General features: G+C 47.7%; 2 protein-coding genes across 4 annotated transcripts in view; both read right to left on the bottom strand.

The window, feature by feature from the left end:
- The window catches only part of ABCA3 (ATP binding cassette subfamily A member 3), a 50,571-nt gene extending 49,449 nt beyond the window's left edge, over positions 1-1,122 (bottom strand). For both annotated transcript variants that reach the window (XM_088452085.1, XM_088452084.1), the window contains exon 1: positions 339-1,122. The gene's annotated coding sequence lies outside the window, so the exon portion shown is untranslated. The remainder of the gene's footprint in view (positions 1-338) is intronic.
- A 16,758-nt stretch (positions 1,123-17,880) lies between these two features.
- Positions 17,881-25,250, bottom strand: part of CCNF (cyclin F) — a 32,349-nt gene continuing 24,979 nt past the window's right edge. Inside the window, exons 12-17 of one of the 2 annotated variants that reach the window (XM_088451907.1) lie at positions 22,350-22,530; positions 21,612-21,699; positions 20,812-20,911; positions 20,184-20,314; positions 19,520-19,692; positions 17,881-18,302 (exon numbers count right to left, since the gene is read on the bottom strand). In XM_088451907.1, the coding sequence (XP_088308033.1) occupies positions 17,935-18,302; positions 19,520-19,692; positions 20,184-20,314; positions 20,812-20,911; positions 21,612-21,699; positions 22,350-22,530 (1,041 nt within the window). In that variant the 3' untranslated portion in view covers positions 17,881-17,934. Of the gene's footprint in view, positions 18,303-19,519; positions 19,693-20,183; positions 20,318-20,811; positions 20,912-21,611; positions 21,700-22,349; positions 22,531-25,250 lie in introns of both variants that reach the window. The other variant, XM_088451906.1, reaches the window with a different exon arrangement.

Raw genomic sequence — 25,250 nt, forward strand, 5'->3', positions numbered from 1 at the left:
CTATACCAGAGCTCAGTACAGCCGCACAGGTAGCAAGCTCTTGGGTACAGCGTTCCTCCTGTTATTACTCAACAATTTATGCACTGCCCTATACATTGAAGAACAAGAGGAAGGCAATATATTTTCAGGACTTTGTAAAATATCATGGTATGTTTTGTTCCCTGCTATTTTACAACTCAACGCCCACAAGGCCTGCAAGAATACATAGTTAAAAATAAAGTACTAAAGATAGAATATGCTAGAATGTTTACAATAAATATGTGAACATTGGTCCTAACGAGCTATACAGACTGGTAATGCTTGATGTACAGGATTCTTAACCCAAAATAAGAACTTACCTTTCAAAGTATTCCAAATATTAAATAAACACCTTCAGCACTTTTGTTTCCGTCAACAAATATTTTTGTGTGGCACAGGCAGGCTCCTGCGGAACCTTCCCCTCAGTGCACCGGGGAACCCCCAGAATCCATAGCTAGTAGCCCAGTGGCTCAGATCCCTCTAACAAAGGATGCACTGACTGGCTTTGTTATTACAATAGGATGCCAGGCTCTGAATGGGATCATCTGCGGCAGGGTGGTCTTCCCCTGGGTATAGGACGCTTTGCTGTGGATGGTCACTGGGGGTCACCAGATCTCTGCATAGAATTAGCTGCTCACATGCTTATTACATGGGTAGTGTCTGTCACTGCAGATGATCGCCCCTAAAAGTGGTGGAGCCAGCAATATTCCCTATTGCACCCTCTGGGTGGGTGCTGACAAGGTGTGTTGATCAGTGTAGAACCCAGTCCATCAGACTGTATTATCCAGTACAGGGCTCCTCTCAGGGCAGGGAATGAGGTCTCATTGTGTCTCCTGCGCTCGGTGGGTGTCTCAGGTCCTCTGGTGTCTGGTCTTTGTGCAGCATAAGGCCTCAGGCTATGCCCTGCCCTCTGACTTCCTCCGGTTACCTGGCTGCAGCTTCTGGTCGTCAGATGCCTGCCTCTCTGGGTGGCTGTTTCGCAGTCTGTCGAGGCCGGGGAACAGGTGCAGCAGTGTCTCTCGGGCTGTCTCCCTGGGAAATCAGACAGAAGGTGACGTCACCGACCTCCCAGAGACATCATCCAGCAGCCGCTTCCGGGTTCGGTCACATGACCCGAGTTAGGCTGTCTGTCACGTGATTCCAGTTCCCAAACCAAAACACTAGGGAACGAAGTGGAACTAGTCTTTACCAAAACACTAGTAGTGTGGTGTATGTTGGGAATCGCTATGTCATGCCGACTTTACACAGAAATTTGAACGGTTGTAAATTTGGTGGAGTGGTGCTCCTGAGTGTGGACTGGGCTGCAGGTCGTTTAGACTATTATTTGTAATGCCGGCTGTTGGGATGGCTCCTGTTAAAATACCGGAAGCAGCATCCCGATGGTTGGTATACCGATCTTACCTCGTTCAGGCTGGCATCCTTCTGAATTCAGGTGTCTGGATAAAGGGCCTGATTCGGACGCGCGGGCAAGCCGTCACTCCGGGTCTCGCACAAAAGGGGGCGTGCTGTCGATGGTGAGTGACAGCATGCCCCCTTTGGTGGGCGTGCCGGGGGCATGGTTGCCAAGACGGAGGCCTTCCCTTGGGAACACCTACCGTCTGGGGCCGGCCCCACTGACATCACAAGTGATGTCAGTGGTAGTGCTTTCGGCTCTGATAGAGCCGAAAGCACTCCAGGGCTTGCGGCAACGAGACCCTACCACAAGGGTCTCGTCGCAAGCCCGATGGTCTTGACCGTCGCGACCATCTTCCTGGCCGCTCGCTATAGCTGTGGGTGGTCTGGAGGCCGCTCTAAAAATTAAGAAGGACGGCCCTTTTTCAGAGCGAGCGCTCTGTTATAGCGTCCGGCTCTGAATCAGGGCCTAAAATAGGTGTCGGGAATTCGACACCTATATTAAGTCAGGGTTGCCTACCCTCCCGATAAACGGGTGCAGCTCCCAGCCCCCCGCAAAGGCAGGCAAGCCTCCCGACTGTCGCCGATCCCCCGACCCCCTTGTGAATACCTGTGAAACCCCCACAGCAGGAGGGGGGGCGGTCACGCGATTTACTCTGAATCGAGTCATTTTGGCCCCGCCCCCTGCTTCACAATGCCTGTTTTATCGGCATTGTGTAGCGGGGACGGGGACAAAATGATGCAATCCTGTGGACCCACTCCCGCAAATGACATCTGCCCGCTGGGCCACGCTCCGCACCTTGCCAAACTGGCTGTTCCCTCCCAGAAGGAGCAGCCAGATAGTCGGCAAGTATGTCTTAAGTCCCTTGTCGGGCTTCCCCCGTCGGGATTTAGACCAGCGGCATCGCGGCCGCCGGTCTCATAACTACATCCCCCGTATGTTGAGTATGTGTGTTTATTTTTCATTATTAGAATTTATTGTTATAATTTTTTTATTTGTTTGGCAGCCTATAGCTAACTAACTGTTGGGCTTGCAGGGATTTGTAGTTCCATAACAGCAAGAAAAGGACAAATTGTCTTGGAGTGTTATATATAAGTTAAGGTTTTAATGGCTGGGTGTAGAAATGATAACCTTCTAGTCCTACCAGCATGTCCCATTCTTGCAATGCTGTTTTTCCTCAATAGGGTATAAGTTTTCAGAAGCAGTGCGATCGGCTGCAAATTTAAACAAGCCTGGTTTTGCCATTTAAATTATTGCTACTATAAATCTGCAACTGAGACCGTCGGAATTGCGCTGCTTCTGAAAGCTCTGTTTTAAAATCCCCCTAGTCCAGTGGTTCTCAAACTTGGTCCTCAGTTCACGTTTTGCAGATCACCCAGCAATTGCACAGGTGTATTCATTACTCACTGACCCATTTTAAAAGATCCACAGGTGGAGATAATCATTTCTGTGAGGAGACCTGGAAAACATGCACTGTTGGAGGTGGGGGGGGGGGGGGGGTTTACCGAGTTTGAGAACCTGTGCCCTAGTCTCATGAGCTGAATGACCTATTACATTGAAATAACCGCTGCAATTTAGTGGTGCTATTCCGAGGGCACTGTACTTGGGTTGTCCATTGATGGTTTTAAACCATCACGGTGGGTTATGACAAATTAACATGGTCGCTTTATCATCAGACTTCAACCAGGTAATGTGTCCAGAAGGAGTGGCGTCATCTGACTGAGGGCCTGATTCAGGTTGATTCGCAGTTGCTAATATGCATCGCAGTGCGCTTGTGCGAATTGGCCACTGCGATCCCAGTGACTACGCAGACCCATCGCAGAGTGATTGACAGGAAGTGATGTTTGATGATACCGCTTCTCCCCGATGTATGATTGGAGGGTTTGGCGGTAAATGACAGGGGCGCTATGTGCCCATCATTATCGGTGCTATTATCAACAAGATAGCAGCGCCGATAGCCCCTTCCATGTATGCACTAGTGCTTCCTGCGGCGAAGCAGGAAGTGTTATAGCAGCATGTTAAGTGCCACTATAATACATCCCCACCAATGTGGGGTCCCAAATGAGTCTGAGGTGGAGGAGCTTGCTCTCTCAGCTAGACCCCTAGAGAAGACTCTGGCATTAGTGTGAGAGGTTCACATCTTATACATACCATGGAAAGTGTGGAATGGGTCACAATGACAGGTAGTGCCTAACAAGGAGCTAGTGCATTTATGTAGTGTGTATTCTTATGTGCCAGAATTAGGAGGATCGCCCACAGAAATGTGTCTGAGGAGGAGGAGTGGGTTCCCTAGCTAGCCCCTATCAGGAGACTCTGGTAGGGACAGATAGAAGAGGTTTACAAGTGAGGGTTACCACAGCCTTAATCCATTACATGCAAAAGCATATGTGGAAGGGACAAAATAGGCTTTATTTATGAAGCAGCAGCTTTTGTAAGCAGCTGATTCCCAGCGGGTTGCAGGTGAAAATTTTAAACTGCACCCACAGTCAGTGTGAAGCCGTGTCCGTGCCGTCCCTGCAAGTCAGTGAAGTGTATGATACAATATTTCCTTTCACACACGCCGGCTTTTCTCAGCTCGTACAGATGCTGCGCCCAATACAGTAAGAAAAAAACCCACAACATTAAAAACGTCTCAAAGCCGTTGCATGTGAAAGGCACTGATTGGATGAAAAAAACGGTCGGCTATGGACAGCTTTTTTGCCGGCCAATGAAAATTGGCATGTGTGATATAGCCCTTAGTGTATAGTCACATACTTGAAAGGGTGATAGATAAAAATTAAGAGTCCACCATTCCCTTATGTAGACAGAAAACGACGTACCATACTCACAATCGAGTATAATATCCAGTGCATATAGCGGTTTCTTTATGGGTTGCTTTCCTCTCGGGATAGACAATAGAAGGAATTCACCCAGGCAAGATCTTCGTACCATACTCCCAATGAGTAACACTGTTCTGTTCCTATAAGGGTTTCTTTGGGGGACACTCCTGTGTCCCTATGGATGGTATCTACCTCAGTACCTGAATCAGAATATGGATAATAAATTGCTTGATCAGTGTAATGTATAAAACTATCCTCTCAGAGCCTCCCGAAAACCGGGTGCCGCTCCCAACCTCCCGGGAAGGCAGGCAATCCTACCGGCTGCCGCCCACCCTTCCTATCCCCCCCGCAATTACCTTTGAAGCCCCCCCTTTCATGGGGGGGTGCGGTGACGCTGAATCGCATCATTTTGGCCCCCACCCTGCTTCACAATGCCTGTAATATCGGCATTGTGTAGCGGGGGTGGGGCCAAAATGAAGCGATCGCGTGGCCCGCTCCCTCCCCACCCACAAATACTCGTAGTCTGACCAGCCCCGCCTCCTTGTGCTGGCCACGCCCCCCTTTCATGCCGATTTGGCTGCTCCCTCCCAGAAGAGGCAGCCCCCGTTGCAAGGGGCGAAAAGCGTCAGCGGACTCCCCCTTATTGCATGTTGTCATTTGCATGTGGAGGATCTACTTTGGATGTACCATCTCCATACTTTACAAGCCGTTTCCTGTTCTGCTTAGCGGCATTCCAGGCAATTTAAGGAGGTGACTTCACATTGGCTTTGACCCGGCAAGACTAGCAGGCTGCACAGCCGCCAAGGGAGACATAGCGATTGCTGAGGCAACGTCAACCCTGTTCTGGCACCCGCCGACAGTCACTGGGAAAGCCGTCCTCCTCTAAACACCGCAGCGCTGCACAGCCTATTTGGCTACGGACAGGTATCATTGATTCACAGCGGCATACTCCCCTGATCAGACCAATTGCACATGACACATTTTTCTTCTTTTTTCTGGACATTAATCTAACAATTTAACTGGACTTCTATTGCACTATTAGGTGCTCATCAATTATTCCAATTTCAATTGTCCATGATCCTCTTATGGACTATATATGCAAGTGGTGTTTCTAATCTAGCTATTTATGCTCAATAGAGTCTTACTGTTGCAATCTAAGAGATAGCTTATTTGTCAATTGAATGTTGATTTTTTACAAATTGATACATATATTTTTATAATAAAGATGTGTATATTTATATGTTTGGAGCCATGACTGTTTTATGGATGCATGTGGATTCTGCGATTTAAACATTAAAGGCGTATTAGCGCAGTCTGTGATCAATTTATTTTCCACCTTTTAGGGGTATTCACAAACCCCATAGTACAAGACTTGCTGCTTTATTTTAATTAAAAACATCTGCGTATTCAATTTATTTAGTATCTCCCTGATAAGTGCCAGGATCAGAAGTTTGTTGTATGATCTTAATGTCGACATTGACCATATCGACACTGGTGATATGTTCCAGGTGCCTAGCAAGTTGCGGCATCTGACAGTGACTTCCCGCTGTTCCCGATGCAGTTCCGGCAGTGAGTACTGCTAACCTGTAACCCTCCCCCTAGTGCCTAACCCTAACCTGCCCTGTCACAGCCTACCTATCCCTCCAGTCTGTGCAGGTCTTTTTAGCGGTATACTCCCATCATGAGAAAAAAATCTTCCTAAATTCTCATTACCGCTTATACGAATGAGCCCCTAGTGAGGGCACAGCCACCAAATAAAAAAAAGAAACCGGGCCTGTAGAACATGAGCCAAGCACCAAGGCAACGCTCCCTCATCTTCCCTATGCATTACAATCCTTGGCCACATCAGCGTTTTTATAGGTGGCGCCTCTCTGCTTGAAGAACCGAGCATCTCAGTAACTCTATGTGTGTTAGTATTGAGAGACCCAAGCTTTTTATTTGGTTTATAGTCACATTCACAAATGGAGACGGCAGCACTAACAGCCCACACAGACCTACACAGAGTGTGCAGGGTTATTGCTAAGCGCATGGAGCAGGAGCACTGGATTAGCAAAAAGTAATAGTTTTGATGAGAACTGCAAATACAAAGGTAATCTAGTATATAAAGACTGTTTGCACATTCCTGCAGCGGAGCTCATTTACCCTCCCTAATTCATGGTTTATGGTCTGCCTGACCTCTTTTATATGTGCTCTGTGAGTGATGTGCTGTGATGTAGTCAGGATCCTGACGGGCAGACAGTCGCAGTACCGACAGCGGCACCCTGACCGTCGCAGTACCGACAGCGGCACCCTGACCGTCGCAGTACCGACAGCGGCACCCTGACCGTCGCAGTACCGACAGCGGCAACCTGACCGTCGCAGTACCGACAGCGGCAACCTGACCGTCGCAGTACCGACAGCGGCAACCTGACCGTCGCAGTACCGACAGCGGCACCCTGACCGTCGCAGTACCGACAGCGGCACCCTGACCGTCGCAGTACCGACAGCGGCACCCTGACCGTCGCAGTACCGACAGCGGCACCCTGACCGTCGCAGTACCGACAGCGGCACCCTGACCGTCGCAGTACCGACAGCGGCACCCTGACCGTCGCAGTACCATCAGATTCCGACGGTATTAGTGTTAGGTACTAGTGACTAGGGTAAGTGTTAAAATTTGTGTTAAAATACTTACCAAAATCCATCAGGATTCCACTGTCTGCATTCTGACCAACAGGATTCCACACCCAGCCCACTGTAATGGTTGTTTTTGACAATGTAGAACCTGATACACAGATGTACGCTAAATGCCAGAAACTGCATCCAAAGACGCAGCTGTTGCGTGAAAACATGTAAATGCAGCAGCAGGAGGCGCCCACTGCCGTCTTTTGTGATCATCTGTGTGAACATTGATCATCAGATCACTCAGCATGACCGATGTTTTCATGCTGCCGGGGCCAGTGAAGCTGCGTCCAAGGACTCAGCCACTGGGACGCTGGCCGTCGCCACTCCTTCCCTGCCCCCCTAACAGCCACAGGCATGTCAATCATGCTGCAGCTTATGGGGTACTGCGACCATCATCGCAGACAGAGATCTGCACATGTTCAGTACGGATTCCTAGGGTTCCAGGCTGGCCTGGCCTCCACCAGTCTCCAAGTTGTAGGTTATCCTACATTGCTTTGTCTGCCTCTTTCACAGACTATTGTCATGTATTTATTGACTGTATGGGATCTGCATATCCCAGCCCCCTGTTCTTTCTTCCCAAAACAATAAAAGCGGATTTATAAAGAAAAAAATATATCCAGTGCCCATTCTTATCAGCATCCGCCAAAGGAGGTGGTAGTCTCACCCAGATCATAGTAACCAACACTCCTGATGAAACGTTTTGTCTTAACGCAGAACCGGGCTGAGACTACCGTTTTGGCATATGTTGGTAAGAGCCTACTACTCAGAGGATCTTGATTTCCATCTGTAGTTCTACTTTGCGTAGCCCTGCTTTCTGCGCTCATCTGAACCATCAAATGTTTTGAAACTATGGTCACACGCATGTTGAGATGGTGGCAACTTCTTGTTCCATCTATTCCTGGTATGGACAGTGGGCATGCAGTTTTAACAATCATCTGTCCATCTCATCAAAGTGAAAAAAACAGCTCCCTGTGGCATCTTACTTTTCATTACTAAAAACACCCATGACCCGCTTACCAGGAGCTCTGAGTGTGAGCGCTGGATCTCCTTGTGGTAATAAGAATAAGTTGGGGCATGGAACTGGCTTCAAATGGAGAGAAATCCACAAAATGGGCACTACAAAAAAAAATTGCAATTTTGCGGATGGGTATGGTAACTAAAAAATATTTTGTGTGCATCTGTCAGTTTAAGAAAACTTGTTTAATTACCCATGTCTGGGCTAGGTGGTGCTATTTTGCCACCAGAGGCATTTCTAGAGAGGGGGGGCCCCCTCCTTTCCGCCCGGCAGCGCACTGAGCTGTGCGCGGCCAGAGTTATAGACTCTGGGCACTAGAGTGTGCCCAGAGTCTATAATGTATGCACAGGTAACCGGGAAAATGGCCACGACGGCCATTTTCCCTGTACTACGCATGCGCAAACGACAGGAAAATGGCTGCCGCAGTCATTTTACAGCGTCGGACCCCCCCGCGCCGACGTGGGACTCCAGAGAGGTAAGTAGTATTATGGGTGCAGGGTGTGCAGTGCAGGGTCCCCCTGGACCCACGGGCCAGTGTTCCCCGCCCACCCTGCACCCATTATAGATACGTCCTGTTTGCCACCCATTCAGGACACAGACCTTAGGATCCTTCCATACAATATTATAAAGCAGTATGACAACACCTGCCCATCTGCGGAAACACATGTTGAAAGGCCGCTGCCTGGGCTAGTTTCCTTGTCGCACTATACTGGCTAAGCATGGGTACTGTTGGGTGGGAGGCCCTTTTTGTGCATGAAAACACAGAATGAAAGGCTGCTACCTGGGCTAGTTTCCCTGTCACACTACATAAGTTACACACCCTTCTCCAAACCATGGGAGGCACCCTATTGCATTAAACAAATATTCGTGAGAATAGAGATTAAGACAGGGGTTCCCAAACTCAGCGATTACAGGCCAGGTTTTAAGAATATCCTATGCTTGAGTCCAGATGTTAAAATCAAATTGACAGTGGTATTAAGTCTCCTGTACTCAAGCATGTAGATACTTAAAACATGGACTGTAATGGTAGACTATGGGAACATCTAGGACTAGGGTATAAGCCTATAAGGCATTGATCAAGTCACCTCAGAAGTAGCATGTATATCTGGGTCTTTTGCTTGGTGGAAAAGAACGAGTTAAACTTTGGAAATTAGGGAACAACTTCCATCATCTACACTCGACATTGGGTGGTGTACCAGAAGTTAGTCATAAATGCAGAACATTACATACCTGGGGTTTGTTAATGAACATGGTATCTGTAAGAAAAGGGCCACCATTGCAGGGGTGAAGACAGTACTGTAATGTCAGATGGCAGCATGTTCCCAGCTCCAACCAAGGTGGGATTTTAGAAGTGGGTTATCCACCAATAACATGAAGTGTGCATTAGAGGACAGTCTTTCCTCACCCAGGCAGACAATACAGGGTGCTGCTACCGCTTGCATTTATGCACTTTAATACCTTCCCCATGAAAGCCAATCCTTACTGTTATCTAAAGCAGTTTTACAGCTCTGAAGATCTCTATTGAAGGATTGGACATATTAAAATACAACTTTAAAGTAGAATAAAATAAGACGGCTGCAGCATGACCCAGCATCTAGTAGCGGAAAGCCCTTATATGGTATAGAGGAGCATGGGTGGTGTACTTATATGGAGGGGGAAGGTTTTGCAGAAGTATACAATACCCTACATCTCCTACTGTGTGGTTTTGAATGCTGACAAAAGGCCAGGTGGCTTGGGAGCTGGCACAAAATGCCTCGTGATAGTGCAGTACACCAAGTTCACAGGGGCAGTTTTGACAACATTAACATGGGATACTCATTCTAAGAGGCTTATGGTGCGTACACACGGGACAATTAAAATGCTCGATATGGACTATAACGATCATATTGTTAATATCGTGCATTTTTTGGTCCCTTCCAACCCACCCACGACCTGCAATGCGCGGGCACATATGAGCGATATCGTCTATCGCCCGTGCAGACAGGGCAACCTGGTCGATATCAACTAGGTTACTACAGAAACCCGCAATCGTTGGTGGTGTACTGGATGATTGATCATCCAGCACTTCGGGAAGGTGCAGGACGATCAGTTAGCAATATCGTTATCGCTGACTAATCATACCGTGTGTACACACCTTTAGACATTCAGACATTTGTGAATATTGTGTAAGCCATAAGGAGCAGATCCCAACTGCCACTGTTCAATGACACTTCAAAAAAATAAAAGGAATACAGGTTGCTAAGAGTTACAGCATCTCTGTCCTGTGCACCACTGCTCATAAAAGGTTCCCAACTTACTGCAATGACACAAAATACCCTGCAAACAAGATAATAGAAAATTGGTCAGCTTTGCTCTACTATAGCTGCAAAAATGAGAGATATGGTAAGAACTTACCTTGTCTAGCTTTGTACAAAGTCCATAGGGTCCACAGGATGACCTTCTGGTATAGGTGATGCAGTCATCCGGGCACCTTACGCAGTAAATTTTTCTCCCAGGATGCACTTGGGTCTCCCTCTATACCCCACCCCTGGGCAAGAGGCACCTCAATTTCATAGCAAGCCAAAGGCAAGAGGAACATAAGAGAGAAGAAAGTCTTGAACACTCAAGAAACACATTCTCACACAGAAGGAGACGGAAAACCGGTGACCAGAGCGAAGTCCATCTGAAGCAAAGGTGCGTCAGGGTGGGTGCCCTGTGGACCTTATGGTTTTCGTAGAAAGAGATAACAAAAGGTAAGTTCTTACCATATCTCATTTTCTACTTGAGGGTCCATAAGGGTCCACAGGGTGACCTTGGGGATGTCCCAAAGCAGTACCTTCAAGAGTGGGGACACTCCTGTGCAGAGAGAGTAGAATCTGCCACCCAAAGGAAGCATCCTGAGAGGCAAAAGGTATCAATAGCATAATATACCTCAAAAAAGTCTGGACAGAAGACCACGTGGCCGCCTTACAAAGCTGAACAGCCACGGCGAGCTGCCCACAAACCGAGTAGAATTAGCAGTAACAGAGGGCAGCACTGGAAGGCCCTCATGAGTGTAAGCCTTAAAGATCACCATGCGAAGCCATCGAGCCAAAGTTTGTTTATTGGCTGGCCAACCCTTGTGGAAACCAGAGAGAGTACAAACAAGGAGTCTGACTTCCGAAGGGAACTGGTACGGTCCACTTAAATCCTGAGGGCACGTGCCACATCCAATGAGGCCTCACCTGCCGAGAGGTCTGGGGAACTAAAGGCCGGCACAACAATTTCCTCATTAATGTGGAAACTAGGAGACCACCTTAGGAAGGAAACCAGGGTAAGTCCGAAGCACCACCCTGTCCTGGTGAAAAAACAAATGAACGACGAGAGCCCCCAAATCTGACACTCTTCTGGCAGATGCAGTAGCCAAAAGAAAAACTGTCTTGGCAGTAAGCCATTTGAGATCCACAGCATCCAGGGGTTCAAATGAACAACAGCCAAATCCCAAGGTGCCACAGGAGAGACAAAGAGAGGCTGAATGTAAAGAACCCATTGTAGGAAAGTGTGGATATCGGGAAAAGGAGCGATCCTTTGCAGGAACCACACTGAAAAGGGCAGAGACATGCACCTTCAGGGAAGCAAGGAGGAGACCAAAAGGTCCAAACCCACCTGCAGGAAAGCCACAACTCTGGATATTCTAAACACTTGAGTGTCGTAACCTCTGGGACGACACCATTCAAAGTAGGTATGCCACACCCTGTGGTAAATCCTGGCAGAGGCAGGGTTTCGTGCTCTGAACATGGTGTTAACCGCAGAGCCAGAAAAACCCTTGGACTTCAGGATGGATGTCTCAAGAGCCACACCATCAAAGACAGACGACCCAGGTCCGGGTAAAGGCAAGGACCGTGAGACAACAGGTCCAGACGTTAAGACAACAGCAATGGGGTGCAGATGGAGAGACTCTGAAGATCTGAGTACCAGTGACATCTGGGCCACGCTGGAGCCAGCAGGAGGACAGTGCCTCCTAATTGTTTGAACTTCTGAAGTACTCGAGGAAGAAGGGAGATTGGAGGGAAGTGGTACGCAAACTGGAATGTCCACTTAACTGACATAGCGTCTACCAAGAGAGCCTTGGCGTCTCTTGTCCTGGACCCGTACTGTGGCAGTATGTGATTTTGTCGAGAGGCCATGAGGTCCACGTCCGGTAGGCCCCAGCTGTCCAATGGGAGCTGTAACACTTCGTGGTGAATAGACCATTCCCCGTCCATTGACGTCGTGACGGCTGAGGAAGTCCATTTTCCAATTGAGAACTCCTGGAATGAACACTGCAGATATGGCTGGTAGATGGCTTCCCGCCCATGTCAGGATGCGTGACACCTCTGTCATTGCCACCTGACTTTGAGTCCCTGCTTGATGGTTTACGTAAGCCACGGTCGTGGTGTTGACTGACTGAACTTGCACGGGCTATCCGTGAAGTACGAGTGTGGCTTATTGCAGAGCCCTGAAGACTGCCCGAAGTTCCAATATATTGATTGGGAGAGCAGACTCCTCTGCTGTCCACCGTCCCTGAAAGGAGTGTGGACCCGTCACTGCGCCCCAACCCGGAGACCAGCGTCTTTCGTCAGAAGAACCCTGTCCGGAATCCAAAAGGGGTGCCCCCTGGTGAGGTGGACTGTCTGCAACCACCAAGTCAGAGATAGACGCACCTCGGGAGAGAGCACCATCATCTGTGTTAGCCGATGGGGAAAACAGTCCTAGCTGAAGAGGATCAATCTCTGCAGAGGCCGGGTATGAAACTGGGCATATTCCACCATGTCGGTCGTCGATACCATGGATCCCAGTAACTGCATTGCTGAGTGTATGGATACTCGGCGAGACTGTGGAGGCATCTGCGCACTCGCTTCTGCAAAGTGGAGATCTTGTCTGCGGTCAGAAAAATCCTCTGCTGTTGTGAATCCAACAGAGCTCCCAGATGGAGCAATCTTTGAGATGGGATCAGGGAGGACTTCTTCCAATTAACTAACCACCCGTGCATCTGTAGCACAGATATTGTCAGCTGTAGGTGGTGATGTACCTCTGGAGACCCTGCGAACAGTAATTGGTCATCCAGGTAGGGTAACAGGTGGACCCCCTGCAGCCGCAGAAGGGCTGCCATCACCGCCATAATTTTTGTAAACATCTGAAGTGCAGTAGAGGCCAAACGGCAGAGCGATGACACAGCAAACCTGAGAAAACGCTTGTGAGCCGAAGCAATCGGAATATGCAGGTATACATCCTGAATATCCAGTGACACCATAAAATCCCCAGGTTCCATAGCCAGTATGATTGAGCATAGGGTTTCCATCCTGAACAGAGGTACCCTGAAGAATTTGTTCAGGGACTTGGAGATTGATAGGTCGGTGGGATCTGTTCGGTTTTTGAACCAGAAACAGGCTGGAATAACCAACCCTGGGATATCGGGACTGGTACAATGACCCCTGCCTGAAGCAAGGACTGTATTGCCTCTTGAATAGCCAAGGCCTTGCACTTGTTGGACAGCAAGCAGTCTACGGAAGGAGAGGGCATACCCCTGAGAGACCACTTCTCTAACCCAGGTGTCTGTGGTAATCTGACACCAGCATTGGGCAAACTAAGGAAGTCAGCCTCACACCCTGGGATCCCCCAAGAGGAAGCCCGTCCAGTCAGGCTGAGGGCTTGTCCTCAGGCTTGGCAGCCGGACATCTTGCACTCCAAGCTTGTTTCTTAGGCGTTGGTAGTTGATGGCCTACGAAAGGACCAAGTTCTAATATTACCTGGGGCCCGATAGGTTCAAAAGGACGAAGTCCGAGACTCCGAGGGAGCAGGAGCAGAAGGCAGACAAGCCGACTTAGCCGCTGGCAATGTATCCACAATTTTATCCAGATCAGTGCCAAAAAGAGTCCGCATCTGTCCTCCAAGAGCAAAGCCACAGGGAGCAGCGAGCCGCAATGGAAGTCCTGGCATTCAATAAGCGGACATCCAAGGCAACCTCGTTAATAGCTGAATGTCGGAGGTTACCCACAAGATTCAACTGCTCCCTGGTAGCATCCGAAGACAAGGACTTTTCCAGGGCATTTGCCCAACATTCCATAGCCCGAGCCACCCAGCAGATAGCCATGGCCGGTCTGCACGCGGCACCTGAAAGGGAATAAATGGATTTCAGAGAAACCTCCACCTTCCTATCCGTAATATCCTTTAGGGACGACATGGAAGGCTTTCCCCGTAGTATCCTTTAGGGTAGCGCTTTTAACCGAGCTCGTTAAATGGGAATCCACCGCCGATGAAGTTTCCCATTTGGTAAAATAATCATCAGCAAAAGAGTAAGCATAGGAAAGATGCTTCTGCGGCTAGTAACACTTTCCAGGTAATTTCCATGCCACCTCCAGATGGTCCACCAGCTGGTCAGACAAGGGAAATACAGCAGCGGTCACCTTTATGTCCTTGAAATATGCATGTTTGGACTTAGTCATAGAGGAGGACCAACCTCCAGCACCTAAGGCTGCACGGACAGCTTGCATCAGACCCAGAATATACATTTTTGACTTGGACTCTACCTCACATGTAGAGGACTCAGATTCGTCCAGGAGCACCCCATCATCAGATGACAGATAGTCGTCATCAAACAGAGTAGATTGAGACGGCAAAAATCTTTTAGCCGGTCTACTTTAGGGTGCCTCCCCCTGCTGCACCTCAGCCACATTCTGCAATGCATTGGGAATCGTATTAACCCACAGGGAGGGGGGGATAACACCTGCATGGGCGCAGCCGGCTGAAGCAGGCTCTGTGAGGGCATAAGCTGCTGCTGTGTGCACCCCAGCGGGGAAAACACAGGAGGGACAGCTAAACGTCCCGCAATGGCCGTTAGTTCTTGTGCAAAGCAAGCCCAATTGGGCTCCTGCAGAGTAGCAGAGACCATAGAGTGACCTAGAGGACCATAGCACCTCAAACATAATCCCTCAATGTCTCCCACTCCTAATTCCGCTGTACACTTTTTACAGCCGGGCGGGAGCCAAATTTGGCATATCACTCTCACTACCAGACATGGTGAAGATACCAGTATACTGTATGTGACCCACTACACAGAATAACAGGCTGTGAGGCTGCATCCTGACAACACTTGAATTAGGGCTCAGTGAGAAAAAAGCCACAGGGAAAGTAAAATGGCTGACAGAAGAAAGTGAAACTCAGATAGACAGCGCTAACATAAAATCACATACAATGCAGAATAAATAACACCTGCACTTAATGGCACTACCAATCAACTACTAGGATATAGTGCTACATACACTGACCACACACTGGGGAGAGGTATGTAGGGGGACCCAGGCTCCGTGCTCCTGAGATCTGTGTCCATGCCAAGAAGAAAATGGCCGCCACACATCCAGGAAGAGGCGTTCCTGTGGGAAGAGAGCTGCTACAGCTAAGCCATACTGCAGTGGAAGGTGCGCTGCACAGAGGGAATGAGCCAGCTGTAAACAGAGAAGACAGCCTCCCCTGGCCGGTGATTAACCCCTGGGGCGCTGGAAGCGCAATGTTTTCCAAGCACTACGCCCCGCGTGTCCCCAGGCAGGTCTTCAGTGGACACGCAGATGTCTACAGCCTGGCTCCACCACACTCATCCCCCAGTTCGTCCCCAGAGACCCGGGGGAAAAGGACTGCAAAAGCGGATCACCGCGGCTTACCTGACATCTCCGTAAATCCGGCTGCAGTCCTGGGGGTCCTCTGGGGTTTGGCTAGCACAGACCCCGGTTCCCACCGCGATCCCCGGATCAGTACCGGCATCTTGGCGCCAGCGGGGTGACTGAGCAGCAGCGCGGGCGTCCCCCTGGACTGTCCGCTTACAGAAGCAAAGTGTCTTCTTTAATATATATAAAAAAAAAATCTTCAGGGGCTGTTAGCCCCACCGCGTTCAGTGACCCAACTCCAGCCGGGCACCCAACGAAAATGAGGTGCCTCTGGCCCAGGGGGCAGGGTATAGAGGGAGACCCAAGTGCATCCCCAAGGTCACCCTGTGGACCCTGAAGTAGAAATACACCCATGACATTAAAATAGAAAGGGGGGGGGGAATTTTTATATATATATATATATATAAAAAAAACAGACAGGATGGATGCGGCACTCTGCTAATGTCATTACCAAGAGCGCCTTCCGATAGGCCCTGTGGGAGACAGTGAAACAGCTTGGTGGAGGGAAGCACCTATTTGATGGGGAGTTTTAGGTTTATTCCTTGTCCTGATGAAGATGCAGTCATTGAAACGTTGACCCCAGGAAATATTGGTATTGTGTGATTTTTTTTTTTTAAACCCGAGTGCCACATCTATCCTGTCTGTTTATTATAGCATTTAACCATGCTGTTGCTGGCAACGGGGTTAAGACATTGTGTTTTTTGTTTGTTTGTTTTTTGCAGGGAGTGCCAGATCCATAGAGAGAGAGAGATAGATCTAGATATATATACACCTATATCTATATTTTTTCTGGGTCATTAGAGGATCCACAGGGACCTCAAAGAAGAAGAAAAAAAAAGTAAAAAAAAAAAGGTAAGTTTACCATAACTCATTTTTCATGCGACTTTGTGGCTCTAGCTTTAGAACATGGCATTGATCATGGGACCTACAAAAAAAGAAAATTGAAGCTATATTCCAGCATTAAGGATTTGATCTATTTGCAATAAGCCTGTATCGTAGTGCGCAGGGCTTCCACACCAATTGTTCCACCTCTTGAAGCAGATGGTTCGGTGTATTGTTATATAAGGACAAGAAGCCCCCATATTGTAGTTAGGTGCTATAGGACAAGTGTTCCCTATTAGTACTTGTTTAGTGACTATTTTGCTTTATTAGAACAGTGGCTTACACAGCTATACAAAGTCCGGCTGTACACCTTAAATAATGCACTGAAGGGGAAGTGGACTTTGGTAGGATTAGATACCAATGAGAGACATTTAATCCATCACTTTACAAATAGACCACAATAAAGGCCATCAATGATTTACCTTCATCTCAGAGTTCAGGGATGCAATGTATCTTCATACTAAATATGACTATTCCCTAAATTAATCTTCTGGTCTATCTTTCTACCTCCCGCTTCTGCAGTGATTCCATTCTGTGTAATAGCGTTATTATCCACCAGCCTCACACAAATGAAGCCTGACTGCAAAAGGCAAATAAGGCTGTTTCAGGAGAGCAAATACAACTGTGTAAATATTAGTTAACCAGGCTCACAACACAGGAAATCTTCACACAACAGTACAACATTGGTGCTGGTCCTTGCAAAACTCCCATAGAGAATGCACATGATAAACTTTCCTGCCATAGATTCCAGGGCTGCTTTGTACCACAATTCAAATAAACCTCAAAGCCTAATGCCCATTTCCCTGTAATACCGTATATTGAGCGCACACACAGCAATTTGTTTCTTTTTACATTAAAGAACATTGGAAGTCTCTATAGAGGTTCTGCGACATTTTGTTCTTCTTTAACATTTTCCTAGTGCAATATCTATATAATATACCATAAGCTCTCTTCAGTGCTCTGACTGTGGGAACCGGTAGCATACACCCCCAATGCCTCCCACTTAAAGGGGGACGGGACAGTCCTAATGCCGCAGAACGGGGATGGGGTATGTGGGGAGGGGAGCGTTAGAGTAAGGGGGCTGACTGAGGTGACCTGGCATATGCCTGGTCCCTTTACAAGTTGTAAATACAAGCAATCTGGTTGCTATAGTTATAGCACCTTTTTCCTGTGTTCCCATTTGCATAAATTCCCAACCATGTACCCTGTAGTGCCCCATTGTATTGGCAGGACCCTGCAAAAAATGAAGGTAAGATAGGTCAGGAAAGTGTTTCCTGGAGATCAGTCAGATCATTATTGATGTGTGCCTTATTACTCTATATACACCATAGGTTCCCGGGCTGCTTTGTACACAATACTAAGAAACCATAAAGCCTATTGCCCATTCCCCCGTAATACCTTAGATTCAGCACACCACAGGCAAACACATAAGCATTTAAATGACAAAAATATATATATTTCTTTTTACATGAGGGAATATTGGAGTCTTTATAGAGGATCTGTGACATTGTCATCGCTGTGCTGGGCTTGGTTTTTCCTCTTCACTTGCCGTCGGGCAGCCTTGAAATGGGACGGACTGGGATGAGGGTAGGGGATGGGAGCCAGTTTGCTGTGGGACAGTCCTGGGGTTGGGGCGAAGGGAAGACCAGTGGGAGAGGAAACCGGGCTCCCCGCACTGCTCACCGAGGAGTACCCGGAGCTGTTTTCTGGTCCCATTTTCAAGTGAGGAACAGTAACGGTGAGGCTTGGCTTTGATGGGGGCGGTGACGTGATTGCTGCGTCCTCATCACTGGAGTCCTGACAATGTGAATGTTCCATGTAGAAACAGATGTCCAGAATTCCACTGGGTGCGGTGACTGCAGAGAGAAACGTCAGTTACGGATATGTATAAAGAATGCGTTTTCCAAAGTTTTTTTTACATAGACGCTTCCGAGATTTCAACTTTGGAAAGCACTGGTGGAAACAAATGCATGAGCTCAGACGAAGCACTATTCTAATACCTAGGCTTATGGGGACTATAAGGGGAACAACAGGCAACACAACCATTTAGGCCAGGCGCATTTATGTGGCGTTAGAGAAGCATCAACAGTTATTGATTTACATCGGTACCATCGACACACATCACACAGGTGCACAGTGTTTACAAAGTCTGACCAGCCGCACACACTTCTGGTCTCCTCACATGCAGAGAGCTCTCATGTTCCACATGCAGTCGCAGTGGCTAATTAATGCACGCCCATGAAATGGTGTTCAAACGGACAGACGCGCCTGTGTTTGGCCCTCACCCCCCCCCCCCCCACCACCACCAAATGCTGACAGCCTGTCACTCGCTTTGCGGCAGCTTCCTCTGTGCATCCATAAATACAATGCGATCGCTGCACACAAGCAATGCGGCTTATACGTATGCGCGATTGCGAACAATCGCTCGCTCTGCGCCTGTAATCGCAATTGTGTATGCTGCTGAATCAAGCCTTGTGTTGCCCATCCAACCCCATTTTTGTATTATTAGGCCAATTTAACCAGATCAATTTACATTGGCACTTTCTAGGTTTTTAAACTGTCTAGACTAGTGCATGAAAACTTGTGTAAATTGCATTTGCATACCATGACACCACAAAAAGCAGATGCTGATTACAGCATGTAATTTTCGGCAGAGGGGTCTATAGGTCACACAAAAGAGCATCACGTGGAAGCTTGGCTACACTTTTGAAAAGGAGAAGTGAGTTTTCTGGTGCATGCATGACATGATGACCGATTCAAGATGTTCAGTGCTAAACAGACTCGGCTATACAGCCAAACTTCCATAGAAAACATGTAAACAGCCATTTTTCCACTATTATCAATATTAAAAAAGCAGTTTAAATATACACCCATCTGGTTGTTTTAGAACTACAACTGCCAGCATGCCCCACTAGATATAGCCTACAAATATGCCTATTCCTGTTTTAAACACAATGATTAAAAAATTAGTGTTTAGTAACGTATTCCAATATCTTACGTTGGTTGAATGTACCCCTCTCTCCCAATAGACATATGCTTTCCTAGGATCTACACTGAGAAAATGTAACATTACCATCTCCTTCCCGTTCGCCCTCACTTTCACGATCTCCTTCGTAGCCAGAACAGGATGAATCGAGGCTCCAGTCCAAGAAGTCTCCAAGCAGCGCTTCCTCCTGATTGGATAGCTCGGCAATGGGAGTGGTCACAAAGCTGCCCCGGTCATCTTGTAAGCTATCCTCTCTGCGTCTGTGGAGGGCCAGTCTTGTTATTAAGACACATGTAACTGGTGTAGACCTATGTACTATATACATTCTGTGTCTGAGCACTCCTGGTAGCTCTACTTACACAGCATCACTATCACACAGAGGGAAGAAATGTGAAATCTGTTCCACAAGTGTATAGGAAATGGGGTGCTGCAATAGGGGTGAGCTCCAAACTCATTTGTCTAGTAGAGCTTAGAAAATCAAACCAAACATGTGATTGGCTACTATTGGCAGCATCACCTTCTACACTGTTACCCATGGAACAGGTTTCATAGACTGTTCCTCAGTAGATACCGTAACGCCCATATCAGAAACCTGACAAGGCTCATTACATTACGGGACTAAAATAGGTAATTAGGCATCCTGTGGCTCCAAAGCTAGTGTGGAACTACAAGCTGCTTGGCAAGACATGCTGGGACTTGTAGTTCCACAGGTTACCTATCCATGCCCTAGACAGTTACGCCAAGCAGTTACCTTTTAGTTTTGTTCCCAGCAGGCGAGCACAGGAAGGGATGGACGTCAGTGATGCTTGGGGAAGACGTAGGAACCTCTGTATCCTGGAGGGGCACTCCGAGCAGCGCACACAACTGGCTGTAGTCCATCACCTGCTGAGAACAGCAATCAGACTGTTACCTGAGCCAAGCACCCACTCCCAGAAGAGTGACCAGCAGCCAGTGATCCAACACCTGCCAAACACACAGCCCGTCAGCCACGGCCACAGAACACAGGTGAAAGGCCTTCTACAATTGGGAAAGTCACTTGTGCAGGACAAGAGAAAACTTGCTCCCAAAACATCAGTGAAAGGTTAATATACCACATTTACAACTCTCCCAGGATGTCTGGGATACTCCCAAGTGTGTGCTAGCCCCCCACTCACTTCCACAATGAAGTTGGTGGTCCAGGGGTTTTAGGATTGGTCATGGTCACCCCATCGCATAATTCCTCAAATAGCGACATTATACAGAAAGGGACCGGTGCCACAACGACGCAATTCTTCTGCCGCGTCCCCCCTTCCCATACCACCCACTTGGACCCTCCCAGAGTGGAAGGCCCTGAAGTCGGCAATATACGTAATGTAATATACAACAGCCCCATATCTCACCTTCTCATTACTGATGTGGCCGTAAAGGTCATTCTGAAACCGCTGCTTAACCGCCGTCAGTGACACTTGCCGGTAGTCTTTAGGCGCATCATCATGGAAGCTACATGAGAGGAGGAGATACAGGAATTAAATTAGGACACTGTGCAAGAAAATCACTGTTATCTGATACAGGTCCCCATTTACAAACGCAGGGAAATACCAGTGGGAATTTTCGTATCACTGTGATACAAACGAAAATTCCACTGGTATTTAATAATACTTACCCCTCCGGCGAAGTCCCGCGAAGTCCAGCGGAATCCTCGTCCTCGACGAGGTCCTCTTCTGGGCTGCTGGCAGCCTAACGCTGCCAGCGACTGGGCTCCAGGGTCATGCGCATGCGCGACAGTCCGTCTGCGCATGTGCATGACAGGGAGACCCGGCAGTGCCTGGAAGGCTTCGTTGAAGCTGGAAAGGCACCGCCGGGTCTCCATTGCCGGCAATAGGGCCCGCATCGCTCTCGCCATCTTTTAGATGGCGAGAGCGATGCTGTACAAACAGCGGTAATCTAAGATTACCGCTGTATACTAAATACAGCAAGATGGTATAACCCCTTTAGCGAGCGCTAAAGGGGTTATATTTCGTTTTTAAATGGGGCCCACAACCTCTTCATTGGTTTATCATCTCCAGCAGCCTAGAGATTAGTCATTCAGCAGATCTGCCTCCTCAGCAGCACACAGTGCATGAAGGGAATCGTGCCAAGAAGTGACTCATCGCTCAGCTATCAAACCTGCTCAGATTCCCGATTTATGCGGCAGACTCACCATTTCTTGTGCAGGAGTAACACACAGGGGGTGAGGTGTTCCAGGGTGAAACTCGTACACTCCACCAGCTGAGTGGGCCATGGAAGTGCTGCAGAAGAAAGGACGCTACAATATAGTTATGGGGCTCAACTGAGGTCATCACATGTTTTGTAGCAGTTGGAAGAGACAGCGAGGCAACAAAAAAAACAAAACACAAACCAGCATAATTACACCAGACTAATAAAAAAAAAAAAAAACCCCCATAAGTTATGATCATTTTATTGTAAAGCCAACATAATCAGCGTTGATGTGTAATTAGGGAGATGATGCTTCAACACAATGACAAAATGGAGGTATTTAGTTATCCAAACAGGTAAAATAATATATTATATACACACCCGCACGGACCTCATAATAAACAGATTAATTTCTATGGATCAAAATCACCAGACCAAAAAAAGTAACCCAGCTAAGAAATAATGCAGAGGAAGTACGGCTGGACCTAGACCATGGAACAGTATGAAGAACGCACTTCAGTTCGACAGGGCAAGCAGTGCACTGAGTAAGGATAACCGTATCATTCCTTGCAGTTGAATAATGGGATTATGTCACAGGGGCACTTAAATGTGAACGTTTTCAAAAAGCCTTACTGTCTCCATAATTACATTTCCTTAATTGAAATCATGAGCGAAGGAAAAGCCTGAGCAATGCAATGATCTTCTGGAAGCATTTTCCTGTAGCTGGGTCTCATGTACCCACCTTGTTTGTGCAGTATCCTTGCCAGCAGCATGGCACCAGCAGCCAGCTGAGCCGGAGAATACACAGAAAGTTCTGTATAAAGCAAGGAGAGCTCTGAGATGTAGCTGCAGAGGTGCAGGGTGCTCCTGTCCAGTGAGACGATGTGAGAAAGGACATCCTTATAGTCTATTACAGTGGGCATCTGAAAAATCAGAAAGAGCAAATTTGTACCCGCATCATAAAACGTCACAGCATACGGTGCTCTTCCAGATGCAGCTGATAAGGGTGTAGTAGGCATGGCCAGCGGTTGAAATCGCAACAGTGGCAGCCCCGCAAGGGTGAAAATCCCAATCGTTTTAAGGTAAGTAGCACTAACCTAATTTTGCCCCCTAACCCTCACTTAGAGGGTTAGGGTGAGGCACCCCTAAGTGCCTAGATCCCCCTAAGTGCCCCTTCCCCGCAGTCTAAACCTAAGCCTCCTGAGGGGGTACCTAACCCTAACCTCCCGCCGGGGGTGCCTAACCCTCCCTTCCCCTAGCCTAAACATAACCCTCCCGGGGGGTGCCTAACCCTAAATTCCCCCAGGAGCCCTAAAACGGCTGCCCATGCACGGCTTACCTTCGTTCAGTATGCCGGGCGTCGGTCTTCCGGCGCATGGTTAATGACAGGCGACGATTTTTCAACGCCTGTCATTAGTACCACGCTGGGATTAGAGAGACGGGAAGCCGGCGGTCGGTATTTAGACCGTCGGCTTGCTGACTACATCCCGCTGATAACACACCTAGGTGGACACTTATGAAGACAAACAAAAACAGCCCATAGAAACCAGCTACTCGCTCTGATATTCTAAGCCAGGGGTACTAAGAACCAATTTTCAAGTACCCCCCCCAACAGGTCATGTTTTCAGCTTTTCTGTTTGAGGGAAACCGGTGGCATTATGCATCCAGCAAAAATAGATTAACTCACCTGTGCATGATTAAATAAATCCTGAAAACATGAACCGTTGAAGGTACTCACAGATTGGAGTTGAGAAACCCTTCGCTTGCGGTCACAGTTGTTATAGCATGTAACAATTGTTTAAAGTGCCTACTGAGAGGTTATTATGGATAAACATCTAAAGTTGATTAAATGCATTGATTTAACTTATTACGAAGATTAAGAGGGTTGTCCAATGTATCAGGTTTATGGAACATGTTTTTGTCCGAGAGGTGGTAATCAGCAGACTTTATGGCGGGGGATTTAGGAGACAGACAGCTGACTGCAGAATAAGATTGCACAGCAAATTGATATCTGGTGTGTAAAATTAGCTTTGTATGGCTATTCCATGGGCATTTTGATTCTAGCTCTGCATAGCAAAAAATATTGTTGCTCTCCTGTTGTGCCCAGAAAATGCACAATACAATAGAAGGACAGATGACACCAAGATCAGGAGATAATAGAGGAAACTGATATTAAACGCCCACTTAGAAAGTCAGTATCCAACTGTCTTGGCTTCAGCTGACCAGAAAATTACAAGGACCATTAAATGCTAAAAAAGGTGCATACACACGTAACGATTATTTGAACAATTTAACTATAACGACATCGTTATCATCCAACTGTTGAAAAAAATTGTTCAGTTTCTGAGTTATAACGATGAACGATCGTTCATTACACTTTAAAAAATCTGACAGAAAATCATTGGTAACAAAATCGTTTGTGTATGCAACTTTTTAAACGCATATTTTCAGTTATAAGCCATGAAGGTAAATACATTTAGTGCACAGGTTCTCAAACTTGGTCCTCAGGACCCCAAACAGGGCATGTTTTCCAGGTCTCTCCACAGAATCACAAGTGACATTGGCCCTCATTCAGAGCCGCTCGTTAGCGGCAGTACGCTCGTTCCGAGCGATGTTTGCACATCTGCGCATGCGTACGGTTTTTAGTACGCATGCGCGAACCAGTCAGTGCGGCCGAAAATCGTTTGTACGCTATATAGCGAGTGCCTGCTATTTTGAGTGACAGAATGAGGCGTATGTGTGTGGTAACAGGGGAAGGTGCTTGAAAATGGGGAGTGGAGATCCGAACGCAGGCGTGCTTAAAGGTCAAAACGGGCGTTTTATGGGTGTGTATATTTAAAACAGCAGCGTCATTGACCACGTCACTGGGTTATTTTAGAGCCAGAACTGCTCGCAAATTTGTGGTAGCAAACACCAACCACAAGAATAGCGAGCAGTTCATACGCTGGTCGATGTACTCGATTAATCTAATAAATAGCGGACATGACGTATGGTGCGAGCGGCCAGGGGGCGTTTTTAACAAATAAACGAGCGTATGTTTTGCTCGTTCGTTCAGACTTAGAAGTGTGAACAGACTGCAATGTGCGTACGGATCATTTGAATAGCCACCCCTTGTTTTTAAACGAACGACCGCAAATAGCGAACGGCTCTGAATGAGGGCCATAATTAGCTCCACCTGTGGATCTTTTAAAATGTGTCAATGAGTAATAACTACACCTGTGCACTTGCTGGGTGACCTGGAAATGTGACCTGTGTGGGGTCCTGAGGACAGAGTTTGAGAACCTGTGACTTAATGATAACCTGACACCTTACAAATTAAAAAGGAGTTCTGGTAAAAGCTACCCTCTTTCCATAGGGTCCACAGGGAGACATTGTGGTGTAGGTGGAACTTGGAGGACCGGACACCAACAGCAAAGCTTTGCAATTCCAGGATGCTCCAGTACTTCCCCTTATACCCCCGCCCGCAGCCTGAGGGCACTTCAGTTTCATTGGTGTCTGGCAGGAGCTAGACCACCATTATTAAGCAACCCAAGCTTTAATTTTATTATTTCATTTACTTTTTTATTTTTTACCAAATGGGCCAGCAGCACCAGACTGTCCTCTGGACGTCAGTGCTGCCGCCCCATCACCCCTCCGCAGCACC

The sequence above is a fragment of the Taudactylus pleione genome, unplaced genomic scaffold (genome assembly GCF_031769625.1).
Source record: "Taudactylus pleione unplaced genomic scaffold, aTauple2 ptg000032l, whole genome shotgun sequence".
NCBI classification, from domain to species: domain Eukaryota; kingdom Metazoa; phylum Chordata; class Amphibia; order Anura; family Myobatrachidae; genus Taudactylus; species Taudactylus pleione.